The following is a 14,607-nucleotide window of genomic DNA, read 5'->3' on the forward strand; positions in this document are numbered from 1 at the left end:
GAGAAGACATTCAAAATAATGTTTATATATAGACTGTGGAGTGCAGAATTCATTTTGTTCCCCCTAAAAATCTCATAACATTTTTTGCATAGTGCCACTATCCTCCCTCAAAAACATCTCATTCTGATAAGAAAAATAAATTATTATTATTACATATCATCAAAGAACCTTTCTGAACCTTTTTAAGGTCATATTCAATGGTACCTATAACAGCTCCCCTGATTTAAGATTTCTGGTGTTTGTTATTGACTCTGTGAAATGTTTTTATCAGGAGTTGTGTATCTACATGTCTAATTTATTGCTTTTCCTGTTCCTTGTATTTTTTTCCTTTAATGTTGAATAAGCACTAGTCAGATGGTCCTGCAAATATTATAGAGATAACTATTTTTCTCTAATTTCAAAATTTGAGCAACCAATTCTGTAAAAAAAATCTTTTAAGTTTTTTTGCCTTAATGACTAATCACTAGGCTTCCCAGAGAAAATGAGCACCAAAATCCTTTAAATAAACTACTGTTATCTGTTCTTTTGCAGGGATTTCTAGACCAAATGTATACTGTGATATTTATGTCAAGGATGCATAACAAATGTCTAGCCCGACTCCTCAGTCTTTATTATGACGCTAGAAGGTTTGTCAACAGAAAGATGACAGTTTTATTGTACTCCTACATGATAAACAATAATGTTGGGGCTCCCAATTTACACATAAAGCTGTATAGCTATAGATAGTACATGCCCATATTCTTCCTACATTTCAGACCTTATTGTGGCAAGCTGAACCAAATACAAATTACATGACCCTTAAGACTAAACAATCATTTCTTCTGAATGAAGAAGACTAAAAATGCACATAGAGAAAACCACTGTAAAAAATGGGGGGGGTGGGGAGGAATGAAAAAGAGGCTGCTAAAAACCACTTTATTAAATAACTTCATAGTTTTCAAACAACACAGTTTTGATTAAAAGACTACCCGGAATACGACAGGAAGTGAAGGAAAGCAATACAAAATAAAGGGAGAAAGGTAAAACGGCCACTGATAAAACACTGACAGATGACTTGAGAAACCGTTAAAGAAACCTACTGAGGCATACCGAAACCAAGTCTACATAGAAGGCTGCGCATTTGCTGCTGGCCTGGATTGGGACCTCTCGAACAGGCACTCGCCATCACAGCCACTCACGTTATGCACCGTCCTGCTCCTGCCGCGAGCCAAAGCCAAGGCGCCCCTGGAGCGCTCGGGATGTGAGCGGGGGCACGCACCCTCACGCCGCGCCCCGCCAGGCCGCCCCGCTCCTCCGCGCCCGGCATGTGAGCGGGATCACACCCTCACGCCCCGCTCCGCCAGGCCGCCCCGGCTCCTCCGCGCCCGGGATGTGAGCGGGGGCACACACCCTCACGCCCCGCTCCGCCAGGCCGCCCCGCTCCGCCGTTCCCGGGATGTGAGCGGGGTCACGCGCCCTCACGCCGCGCCCCGCCAGGCCGCCGCCGCCCCCCGCCCGCCGTTCCCGGCGGCCCCCGCGGTGCTCCCGGCAGCCCGCGCGGCCCCGCGCGGCAGGATGATCCACGAGCTGCTGCTGGCCCTGAGCGGGTACCCAGGGGCGGCCTTCACCTGGAGCAAGCGCGGCGGCCTCCAGGTATGGCACGGCCCTGGGCCAGGCCCACCCCTGCCTCCCGCCCCCGCCCTGCGCGGCCCGTCCGTCCGTCACCTCTGTTTCCCCTTCCAGGTGTCTCAGGAGCTGCCGTTTCTGCACCCCAGCGAGACCAGCGTCCTGAACCGGCTCTGCCGCCTCGGCACCGACTACATCCGCTTCGCCGAATTCGTGGAACAGTACACGGGACACGTACAGCAGCAGGTGGGGCCGCCGGGCCGCGGTATTTCCCCGGGAAGAGCGCGGCAGGTGCCAGTAAGGCCAAGCTGCCCAGGACACAGGAGTGGCCCGTGGCCCATACCTGCGCTCGCACCGAGCAGAGCTCCAGAAAGCTCTCTGCGATGCTTGTAAGGGAGGGTAGAGAGCAATGAAGAATGAATCAAATGTAAAATCTTATTCTTGGGGAAGTCTTGTAATAAATTCTAACCACAGCAGACTGGCCAGGGTTTGTCAGTTGAGCAGGATGCTCATGACTGTCTCATGATTTGCAAAGAGCCTTGAGATCCAAGAGGCACACCTAAATGAAAAGAAGCACTGGTACCAGTGGCTCCCAGCATTTTCATAGGTCCACAAAAGAGCTAAATATAAGTCTGCTCAAGCAACTCTCATTGTGACAAGGTTGTATTTGTTTTTCTGATCACTTTGTGGTGAGTTAAGGTGCATTTCAGCATGTTCTGAGCACTGACTGCTGCTGGTGATACTGCACAGATACTACGTTACTCTTCAGACTTGCACCAGGACGCTGATGCAGATTTTATTGTTTGGTTTTAGGATCACCATCCATCTCAGCAAAACCAGAGTGGATTGCATGGCATTTATTTGAGAGCCTTCTGCACAGGTCTTGATTCCGTGCTGCAGCCTTATCGACAGGCACTACTTGACCTAGAACAAGAGGTAAAGGAGAGAGATACAGAACAAGAGGCTGTAGTGCTGCTGACAGATTGTGGAAACCTGGCATTTCTGCAGTTAATATATGAATAGTAGTTTCTAAGATGAAACAAAATACTTTCCTTTCCACGTTAGGGATGCCTTCCGAATTATTTCTGTGAGATGCCATTGTAAATTACTTTTCATCGTATTAAGTGTTGAACCCTCTTCCTTCAGTTCAGTAAGGGCTCCGTCTTTGTCAGAGCCTAGTGCTGTCTCAGACTATTGTGGCTTTTGTTTTCAGTTTTAGAGGTTTTGATTAATCTCTGCTAGACTAGTAGCTGTCATTCCTTGGGTAGTGTCACCATCCAGTGGTTGTGATAATTAATCTTCAATAATTGCTTTATCTTTATAGTTTCTGGCTGACCCACATCTTTCCATCTCACATGTTAATTACTCCTTGGACCAGGTATGTCATGTTATTAAAGAGGTAGTGTTCTTTGCTTGCTCTTATCCCTCATTGAGTCTAATAAGAAAGTGGGTGGGATAAACAAGGCTTATTCCATCATGTCATGCCATTTCTATCTAATGCCTCTACATCTGTAGTCCCTTAATCAGACTTATTAAGAGGATCACCTCACACTTCAACACAAAGCTAAGGTCCTCCACTTTGACCCTCACACATTCCTCACTGACTGTGTTTAGCCTGAACTACTGCTGGAATGTAGTAACTTCGTGCATCTTGGTCCGGTGAAGGGAAGACATACTTCCTGGAGATTTGCATGTCATGTTTCTAATTTGTGAGGAAAGACAGATAATAGTTTCATGAAATTATTGTGTTCAGCTGCTGTCCACAGTTACTCAAGTACAGTTTTTTTTCCTCTCTTCCTTACATAACAACCTAAATCAATATTTCACTTCTTGTTCTGCAGTTTCAGTTACTCTTCCCCTCTGTGATGGTCATGGTAGAACAGATCAAAACTCAGAAGGTACAGTAAAATTACAGCTAGTTTCTCTTAACAGATTTTAACTGATAAAGTAATTTCTGCCCCATCCCAGACTTCTAATACTAGAAAATAATGTAGTTCCAGTCATGGATGCCCTATTACTAGTTCTACTGTAAGTATTGAGACTATTTTACAAATTTATCTGCACTGTATTTGAATTTTTCCCTTATCCCATAGTCTTTGATGTCTTGAATTTTATAGGACAGGATGCTGGTGGTTGGAATTTTTCTTTTCTGAGTCTGTTTTTTCTGGCTGTTGCCTGAAATAAAAAAGGCAGAGGCTAATGTTTTTAGAATCCAGAGATGCTTAAATTTTTTTAAGGGAAAGTATTGAGAAAAGCTTGAGTGTAGACCCACACATAGAAGGGTCTTTTTCATCACTACATGCAGCATGTTACAACTTTCTTTCTGTAAGACTTGTTCAGTTTGTGAAGGCATTTTCTTGTTAGCTGAAGGTGTAATGTTTAAATGTATAAAAAGATCAATACATATCCAAATAACATACCTAGTCTAACCTTTTCTTTCTGCAGATTCATGGGTGCCAGATATTGGAGACAGTCCACAAACATAGCTGTGGGGGGTTGCCTCCTGTTCGCAGTGCTCTTGAAAAGTATGTAGATCCAGTAAAACTATTACTTCATTCTTCTGGAGTTTGTGTCAAAGTATTTCTTACTTGTTGAAACAGTACATACAAAACAGCCTTGATGGTATAAAAGTACGAGTAGCATGCAGGGGAAAACTGTCACCATCCCCATTATTAAGCAGGCTTGTGGTGAGAATTAAGGCTTTCTCCATACTTGAAGTTAAGGGCTTAGAAAACTTCAGACCCAAATTTTTCTTCTTTGTTTTGCATATCACTGATCTTTGATCCTTCAAAATGATAAATGTGACTGTGTGAGTGTTGTGATGTTTGTATGTACTTGTGGAGAAAGTCAAACTACTTGTTTGTAGTCCTTTGAGTAGAAACAGCAACCATTGCAGACTTATACCTCTGGTATACTAGCAGATTTCCATGGAGAAGCCACATGTTCAGAGGATATGTTAGCTTAGTTTTGCACCTTCTAGTTTTGTCCACCTTTCTCTGTTAAAAAAAAAAAAAAAAAAAAAAAAAAGATATAAAATACCACATTAGCCATTTAGTACTTGCCATACTGCCTGGCTGACCAGCTGGACTTTATGGACAACATATAGTGAGGTTTTGATTATTGTGTGCAACGGCCTGACTGTTTCACTTGATCTCAGGATTCTGGCTGTGTGTCATGGAGTTATGTATAAGCAGCTCTCTGCCTGGATGCTGCATGGATTGCTACTAGACCAACATGAAGAGTTCTTTATCAAACAAGGCCCCTCTTCTGGAAATGTCCCTAGCCAACCTGAAGAAGATGATGATGACTTAGGAATTGGGGGGCTTACAGGAAAACAGCTACGAGAACTGCAGGACCTGGTAAGATCTACGAGTTATAACTTGGCATCTTTGGTCCTTAGTGAACTAAAGAAGGTGCGTATTGTATTCTACTTTGGTGTGAGCTATGCTAGACTAGACATATACTGAAACCTTCTAGGATGGTAAATCGAAATAATACTGTAATAGTTGCTGCTAGGCCTAAGGGACAGAGACGTATTGTTTGGCACAGTTGGATAACCACACGGCAGAAAGCCCTATGGATGGAATCTGCGTAGACACTGATGTCAAGTAATGGGAGCTGCTGCATGCCCACTGCTCCTGACTGACTGGTTCCTCATTCCTTATGGTCAACACTGTGATCTGTTTAGCATAGGCATTGGTGGTAATGTGAGCAATTGCAAGGAACAGGGTGTGGGGAACTTGGTTGTTGATTTGATTTGCACACTTTCTATGGGCAGCTGGATCAGGTGCCTTTCTTGCACAACCATTAGTTGTGCAATGTTACATAACAGGTTAATGCTACTGACATTACTGGTAGAAAACATGTGAGAGTCAATGGACTTCTAAGCAAGGAAGCAACCTGTCAGCACACTGGTGAAATGTGGTAACACTTCCAGTAGATGCTATACCATTAGAGTGCCCTTTTGCAAAGCACCTTTCTCAATGGAGTAGTCTTCCACACTGAGCATTTGAATAGTGTCTGAATAGAGAACAGTGTGGAGCAAGTTCAACTCTAAATTCACCCTCTAGTTTATGGTGAGAAAACATTTCACGGGCACTTATGGAGTTAGTGTGGTGCATGCAGCTTTGCTGTGACTACACAAAAACTCTGTGTTGCATAGTAATTAAGTGCCCTGTGCCAACAGTCTCTGCTGAAAACGGACTACACCCAGACAAAAAAAGGGGAAAACTTTAAAAGGCAGTTAGTGGAAAAATCTGTTATTTCACTATATTGGATAAAGAAAGTGAAAATTGTTGCGTCTTCTAGATCCATGGTGGAAATTGTAGACTAAGCAACTTCTTTCTTCAGTATTATCGACTAACAATGTTGGCAATTCTTCAGTCAAAGAGTAAAATAAGAACTCTTGAGTTCTAGTGGAATAGATCGATAAAATACTTGGGTATTGCCTCATCTAAAAGTGTCGCTAGAATCTTAAGAAATTGCCAACCTGTTAACATCAGTATACAAATTTTTACTGAATTCTCCTATTGAAATGAAGAATTTTGTAGATGGCAAACATTCTCAAAACTGTGGGTGATTTTTTTCTGGATTATGGACCACTGAAACTAATTCTCCAGTATCAAGAAAGCCAGATGAGATTATTAATATTGCATTCCTGAAGGAAGATCTTGCCTCCATACTTGGAGTTCCTTATTAACATTCAGAAAAATAGTAACTTACTGTATTGTTCTAAAACAACTTTCGTGGGAACTGAGATAATTGCCTTATCTTTGCTAGCAAGCCTTTGGATCTTTAGCCTATTTGCTCACTAGTGGAGGTGTTTATATTTGGCCTGTATCACAAGTGTTCTAACAGTGTTGAAACATAGAAATGGGTGTAGGGTAGGATTATTTTTGGTAATGCTAGTTAACATTTTTATGGCAGTAAAAGACTGATGTAATGCATTTGCAATAACACTCCTTTTTCTTATGTAACATAACCCTTTAATACAGCCAATTTGTTTTTGTTCCACAAAGTTTAGCTTCTGCTGCACTCTGATGGGAGCAGTATCTCCAGGGAGATCTGCTAGCATACCAGAAGTATAAGGAAGATTACTGGCTTACTTAAATTATACAAATCAGTTCTGCTACCTTTCTGCTTACTTCCAGTGCTCTTAAATGCCCCCTCACACATACACCCCTTTATATACCTTTTCCATCTGGTTTTCTGACACTGTTTTGCACTTGATTTCTTTTCTCTGGTGTCTCTGGCAGCGCTTGATTGAGGAGGAGAACATGTTAGCTCCATCTCTAAAGCAGTTTTCTTTGAGAGTAGAAATGCTGCCTTCATACATTCCTGTACGGGTTGCTGAGAAGATCCTCTTTGTGGGAGAATCTGTTCAGATGTTTGAGAATCAGAATGTTAACCTGACCAGAAAAGGTAAGGAACATCTTTCTTGCAACCTTCGCTCAGTTATGAGTGACTGACATGTAGTTTCCAAAATGCCACATTAACAAATTCCTCAACAGTCACTGACTATTGGCCATTATTCTTCAGACTATATGGATAGTTGTGCCAGGACAGATCAGTAGTCCCAGTATTCTGCTTCTGATTGATTCCAAGGCAGACGTGTAACAACAGGATGAGTAGATAACACTTGCCAAACATAATCTCCAAGTTTCCAGCAGCAAGTCACCATATGATTTGTTCTGGATAAAGTGATTGCAAAGGCCTTGTTTTCTTTTCAGTTTGTGTCCCTCTCCCTAAAAGGCTGCATACAGTCACAAAGGCACATCTTGCTCTGAGTGTTTATGTTGCAGAATGGTGTAATGGAATTAACTTGCATTGAGGGTGGTTTGGGAAATATATTCCTACACCAGTGGGGGAGGACTGCTGTGATGGCTCCACCTTGAGCATGCCTATGCAAAAGTACTTAAATTACTTGAGTGACATTACAGAGAACAAAGGACCAATTCAGGTGAACTGTTTTCTTGCAGTAGCAGAAGCAAGGGGGAAAGAAATTGGTCTTCTAGCTCAGTTGGTTAAAAAAACACAAAGTCCCCAAGTTCAGGCAGTAGGATAGATTTGAAAGGGGCAGGGGTATGGGAAGACCCAAAGCAACTGGTCAATGACGCAGAAAAGTTTGTGGGTTTGAAGATCTAGCTCAGTCCACAAAAAAGGGCTTTTAGCGGCCACCATTTATGTAGAAAATATTTGGGGGTTTTACTGATACCACAGCACTGCCGAGGCAAGTGTCTATACTGCAACTATACATGCAATAGTAATCTTATACCTTGGTAGTTGTACTTTGAAGCCTCCCCTTCACATTCCTTGCCAGACTTGAGACAGTGCTGCCTGAACAGCCTTTCTGTTCCTCTGTTCTGTCTGCATGCTTTCTTACTCTCTGAAATTCTTCTCATTGCTGCACAGGCTCCATCCTAAAAAACCAGGAGGACACTTTTGCAGCAGAGCTACATCGACTCAAGCAGCAACCACTTTTTAGTTTGGTGGACTTTGAATCAGTGGTTGACTGGATACGGAGCACTGTTGCTGAGGTGAGCATCCTAGGAAGGGTAACTACTATGCAGAGGCTGAGAAGCTCTAAAGTTTTGTGAAGGACTTGGAAGAAGAGGGCTCGTCAGTGCCAGTGATTGAACAAACATGTTAATGGTGCAGCTGTTCTAACTGGTCTCAGAGCTTTGCGTAAACCAAACTTCTAGTGACAAAAGGACATTAACAAATACTATGCTCTTTCATGAGGGAAAGAAGGGAATTTTTATATATATATTTTTTTTATTTCACCTGAAATTATTTCAGAACTTTTCATTTGCTTTCAGCATAATAGATGGCATCTTGCTGTGCACATGCTTTGGCAGTTTTTAATCTTTTTTTCACTTGGGGCAGGGAGGAGAACCTAAGAAAATGAGGAGGTTAGAGAATTAAGAACAAAGCTGGGGTAGAACTGGTTTCATAGGAATTTGCACTTTTTTTGTCACAGGTCTTCAGGTTTCTTAGGCAGAGTTTTTTGCCAGTATATATAAAGAATTTTAAACGGTAGCATGGGCTGCTACACAAGACTCTGACTGTGTTCTCTTGTACTTTATATAGCATTTTGTATAGGTGCTCTTTTTGTATGCATTGCAAGTGTTTTAAGACAGCAGCTACTCACCTCTCTGAATGCCTGAGATAATTCTGAGGCGAGGTTATTTCGTTTGATTTTTGTTTCTTCACTAGCATCTTTGGAAACTGATGGTGGAGGAATCAGATCTACTAGGACAACTGAAGGTAATGCAACTGCTAGTTTATTTAGAGCTGCTAAAGTAGCTCTTTCTTCACTTCTTTCTTTCTATTAAATACTTTACTGCCTTACACTCTGGGCTTTCTTCATTTAGGTAAAGCTGTTTTCACTTTCCAGTCTCAAGAATGAGCATACACTGATAGAACTTGGCCAAAGACAGTTAGAGGGGTATATGTACTTTGCATCTTGAAGCAAAGGCAGGGTAGACTTTTTGGTCAGTGAATGAAATTCAGAGCTCTCCAGCTGTGTTTAGACACAGCACTTGTCCAAATAATAAAAATGGGTGCTATCAGCTAGGATGCTTAAAATTTCTACTCAGTTTTTGGTAAGTTAGGTAGAACAAATTTATCTCCACAGATTATAAAAGACTTTTACCTTTTGGGAAGAGGTGAGCTGTTTCAGGCCTTCATTGACACCGCACAGCACATGTTAAAGACACCACCTACGGCTGTAACTGAACATGGTGAGTGTTGCTTATTTGCTTACCAAACTGGCCTCATTGTGGTATAGCAGGAAAGTGGTAAGCCATGTCCAGTACAGAAGAGTTCTATCTTAACTCTCTAGTTTTGAAACTACAGCACTTGTGAATTAGAATGTCTCAGAGAGTAAGTGAAAACAATATCTCAGAAACCTTCTGATGGCAGGTATTTGAAACTGGAATTAAAAGAAAAGAGTGTCAATAGTGCATCAATTTTGTCTTTTAGGACCAAGAGTAAATAATTAATGGGTGTAAAATTAGCACTAGCTGCATCATCTTGTGCTGATATGTGTTCTCTTGTTGTCAGATGTCAACATTGCATTTCAGCAGTCTGCTCATAAGGTACTGTTAGATGATGACAACCTTCTTCCTCTTCTTCACTTAACCATTGAGTATCATGGAAAGGAACATAAAGGTATCTACTTGCATTTTTAGAAGTAAATTAAGAGGGAGATGGTGACCTTGTTTTCAAATAGATTACTTACCCTTCTCTCAGTTAAAGAAATACTAATTTTGTTCCCTTTACTGCCCTATGTGATGGCCTAGACTACTTTGGTTCTTCTTAATTCTGTTCTTTCCCTTTTCCTTCTTGCCATGGTTGCACTGACTGAGAAGATAACAATTCAGCACCTTACTTGTTTTTAGATACTTCTCAGACTCGTGAAGGGCCTTCCCGGGAATTATCTCCACGTGAAGCCCCCACATCTGGATGGGCAGCTCTGGGCCTTTCTTACAAAGTTCAATGGCCACTGCACATTCTTTTTACTCCTGCTGTTCTCGAGAAGTAAGTACTAGGTATGGTCTTTCTTTATTCATCTGTATGTTCCCTGATGTGAGGCGTTCACTAGTGTGTTGGGGGGATTTTATTCTCTATGGAGAGAAAGATAGAGCTATTGCTCCCTGAACCTTAAAATGGTTCATTCTGCTTACTCATATTGAAAGTACTTGTAATGACAGTAAGACATGCAAGATGCTGACAGATCTGCACTGATTTACAAACAGCACTACTTTAACAGTGTTTCCATTGACAGCTCCCCTCCTTACACTGAAACTAACTTTGTATTTTTTAGGTCAGTAATCAATACAAGCAGAAATCTTACTCCACAAGATGTGCCATGGGGCACATGGGCCATGACCTGATTGGCCCTAACTATTGGCAGTCACCACCCGTTTCTTTTTCCAGTCTTGCATTGTTACATTCTCCAGTAACTTCAGTAACAGTAACTCCAGTACTCCATTCTCCGGTAACAGAGGAAGATTTTCGTCTTAAACAGCTTTCTACTTTTTGATTGTAGGTACAACGTTGTGTTCAAATATCTGCTGAGTGTGCGACGAGTCCAGGCTGAACTACAGCACTGCTGGGCTCTCCAGATGCAACGTAAACACCTGAAATCTAATAGAACAGATGCCATCAAGTGGCGTCTGAGGGATCACATGGCTTTCCTTGTGGACAATCTTCAGTATTATCTGCAGGTCAGTATTACAGAGAAAGATAAACTGTATCAGTTAATCAGAAACTGGCAGAAATGCATGGAGGGAGCACTGAAGACCTGTCTCAGGTTTCTGATTCCTTGTACCTTAAGGAAATCAGGATTTCCTTCACAAGTCTAGAGCTTCCTTCAAGTTCCCAGACTACTGCTACAATTACGAAGTTTTTGGACTTGTGAATCAGTGAAATAGAGGAGTTCTTTAGTAGCTCTCTAATGCTACTAAATGTTTGTGAGAAACCACTCATCTCTGAAGGACCATCATAAAGATACCATCCGGGTTCCTTCTCTGGCCTCTTTAAGTGAACTCTAAGTTAAGTTTTGGGCTTTTTTGGTTGGTTGGTTTGGTTTTTAAATAATTGAGAGGGAGCCTGTATTTCTAAATTCTCCACAGTAATCTGAATGGGCTTTTGCACTGCAGCCTTTGCCCTAAGATTCCAAATAGTATCTCCCAGTATAAAATTCAGAAATTACTACAATCAAATACCTTTGTCTACATGCTAGCTATATACCTTTCCATAGTTAAAGAAAATGACCATTTCCCTTTCTACTTATATATTACTTAGGCATCAAAAATTGTTGCATACCCCACATTATGTACTGCTCTTGTATAGAATTCATTCATCAGCCAGAGAGAAGGGGATCCTCAGCCTCTAACATAAGAGTAGCAGTAAGGAAAGTAAGTTTCTTATTCCAAACTTCTGGCACCCCCAGTTCCTCAAACCACTAATGAGGTATCTTCACATATTCACCAGGTCGATGTACTGGAGTCTCAGTTCTCACAGCTTCTGCAGCAGATAAACGCCACAAGAGATTTTGAGAGTATACGATTGGCTCATGATCATTTCCTAAGTAATTTGTTGGCTCAGTCTTTCATCCTTCTGAAACCTGTAAGTAGGGCTTGTTTTCACCTTTTTCTACCAATTCTCTAAGTGCCCTAAGAAACACACCTTTTTGAACAGGTATGACAAATCACATATTTTAAAACAGATCAGTGATAATCTCCTGCAGACTGCAGACTACAATTCTGGGAGTAAGGCAGGTATAAACTATAACTGGTAATTGAATTAAGATCTTCTAATTTACAGTTGGTGAGTGTGAATGCTGTATTCCTGGCAATTCTAAGTCAAGCTTATTTCAGTGTTCAGTTAACCTTAATAACTTGTATTTTATCACTATGTTTTTATCACAGGCTACTTTATTAAAGAAGAGCCAATGAGCATAGTGCTGGGAACTGTATTCCTGAGGGATTCATACTGATATGCGTTAGACTAGGAAAAATACCCTCTTCTACTTAAGAGGAAAAAAATGGTTGAGATGTTCCTTAGGGTCTTTTCAATTTCATTATTAAAAAAAAAAAAAAAAAGTTAGAAGTATTTTTATAAACAGCCTCACAAAAACATTTGCAAAGGAGGTTAGTTTCAACAAAACACAACGTCTCTGTGCTCATCTATGAGGTTATTATAGAATAAAGTTGTCAGAATAGTAATTACCCAGTCAGATAACTGATACAAAGGAAATTCCTAGTTTAGCAAACAGTGAAACCAAAGCTTTGAACCACAGCTCTTGTTGGTCTTTATCCTGCCTTCTTAATCCCAAAGCTGCAGTGATGACCTGCTGGTTGGATAGAGAAGCCAGTGTGCAATTCCTGTGCCTGTCTGGATGGTTCATGCCAATTGCTGTTTTCCCAGAAATGTCTGCAAAAGGTTGTGGGAGGGGCAGAGGGGAGATGCAGCATAACATTTAAATCATTTTTCCATAGAAAACATTTAAAAAATGCTGCATCAGTATCTTCCTTTCTGACTAAAAAAATACAGTATCAGCAACATCTTCGTTATGAATGCTACAACTTTTCTGCTTTCTCTCTGTGTATGAACTCTATTTCAACTATTAATTTGTACTTTTTATTCAATGTAGGTTTTCCACTGCTTAAATGAAATTCTGGATCTTTGTCATAGCTTTTGTTCTCTGGTCAGTCAGAATCTGGGTCCCTTAGATGAACGGGGAGCTGCACAACTCAGTATTTTGGTGAAGGTGAATCTATGTTTCTGTGGATCTGTTCTCCTCCCATGCAAACATTTGCCTAAGCAGTTATCTTGACTTTAAAATCTCTAGAACAAGTGTGAGTGTAAGCCAAGACCTTCTATGTAAGTGCTTGTAATTATTTTACCTAATGAACTTTTCTTGAGTTGGAAATTCTGTGTGCACAGAGACGTGGAACGGGGGCAGATATTGGAATAGAGAGGAGGCAGATGTTGGTACCTCTACCCCTCCTTTTGTATAACTAACATCTAGGAGTTCTTGTGGCTCACATCTTACCTTACCCTGGACCACAAGCATCACATCTCTTGTAGTGATTCTCTTCTTCAGGCTGTTAAAGGACTGGGTAGGCAGAAACAGAGATGAGATGCTTGTTTTCCTTCTCTTCTGAGAAGGCCCAGAACTGACATCTTAAAATTTGTAGGGATTCAGTCGTCAGTCATCACTTCTCTTCAAGATTCTCTCCAGTGTTCGCAATCATCAGATAAACTCTGACTTAGCTCAACTGCTGCTACGCTTGGATTATAACAAATACTACACCCAGGCTGGAGGAACCTTGGGCAGGTAGGAATATCTTGAAAGCTGCTTATAGCATTATCCTGACGTACTTGAAGTACAAAGCCATTTTTTATTGATGGCTTCTGATTATTTTGACTTACACTAAGTGTTGATAAATACTATGACAGAGAAGTAACAAATCAGCATACAGTAATTTTTGGATTTCATATGCTTTCTTCCCATTGAATTTCTTTTGGCAGAAAGTTGAACAAGCTGCTAGCTCATACTGGCCAAAAAATGCTGGTGTGGGTTGGTAAAGGGAATTACTTTCAACACATAGTTAATACTGTACCTTTCTCTTGCAGTTTTGGAGTTTAAGCACTAAAGGCCTTTGCTTCAGGCTGTGACTAGTGATGCATCAAGCACTGGAAACTGGTGCTCTTGGACAGTTGGAGAGTTTGCACTCAAACAGATTTTTCTTTGTAGCTGGCTTTTGCCTGATGAACTGCTGTTTCACAGGGAATTGGCAGGAATTGTCATTTATGTGAGGCTGCCCAGCGATTACAGAAAGCTATTCCATTTCTTCCGAACTCATAAAAATTAGATGTCTGGACTCTTCAGCTGGACGGACTACAATGTCTTTACTCTTCAGCTGGACTGTGTTCCAGTTCAAGTTCGAGTATGGAGGAATTAATCCTGTTCTTGGCTACAAATGAAGTTTTGGCTGCATTCAGAAGCTCTACTTGTGTAATAAGCTGATTTACAGTACACAATGTCTGCTAATCAAACACCACCAGGTAAATGAAACAGTAGTAGCAATGAAGTGAACGGGGAGGGAAGAAGAAATAGATTTTAAGTCTCTTCTCATGCAGTGCACTAGTCTAGTATATGTGCATAGGTCATGGAGACACTGTGGCTATCACATGCTTTCTCTATACAATTTAATAGTTTATGTGCTAAAATTACACTTGCCAAGACAGCTTTGCCCCGTCTGAGCAGACAGCGCCCTCTGCCGGCAGGAAAATGGTAAGGAGACCTGCGCTGGTCTCATTCCAGACTATTTAGTGACTACCCTACTGAGCCCAAATAAAAACATCTTGTCATGCAATTATATGGAGTATGTTCAATGTCTGCACCCCAGTGCAAAGGGAATAGCCTGGCATGGCCTTGTCTGTCATTGAAGAGCAGGATCTGGCAGGAGCTCTTGCCGGTTACTAAGA

General features: G+C 41.4%; 1 protein-coding gene across 1 annotated transcript; it reads left to right on the plus strand.

Moving 5' to 3' along the window:
• Positions 1-1,484: 1,484 nt before the first annotated feature.
• Positions 1,485-14,495, plus strand: TUBGCP4 (tubulin gamma complex associated protein 4). Its single transcript, XM_041465055.1, has 18 exons — positions 1,485-1,632; positions 1,723-1,851; positions 2,419-2,541; positions 2,930-2,983; positions 3,447-3,503; positions 4,051-4,130; positions 4,763-4,964; positions 6,861-7,026; positions 8,017-8,141; positions 8,821-8,871; positions 9,242-9,347; positions 9,670-9,777; positions 10,008-10,146; positions 10,658-10,835; positions 11,605-11,739; positions 12,767-12,883; positions 13,314-13,453; positions 13,753-14,495. Exons 1-18 carry the CDS (start codon positions 1,555-1,557, stop codon positions 13,763-13,765), a joined length of 2,001 nt encoding a protein of 666 aa, XP_041320989.1. The 5' UTR covers positions 1,485-1,554; the 3' UTR covers positions 13,766-14,495.
• Positions 14,496-14,607: the final 112 nt, after the last annotated feature.

The sequence above is a fragment of the Pyrgilauda ruficollis genome, unplaced genomic scaffold, assembly GCF_017590135.1.
Source record: "Pyrgilauda ruficollis isolate IOZ18807 unplaced genomic scaffold, ASM1759013v1 scaffold186, whole genome shotgun sequence".
Taxonomy (NCBI): Eukaryota; Metazoa; Chordata; class Aves; order Passeriformes; family Passeridae; genus Pyrgilauda; species Pyrgilauda ruficollis.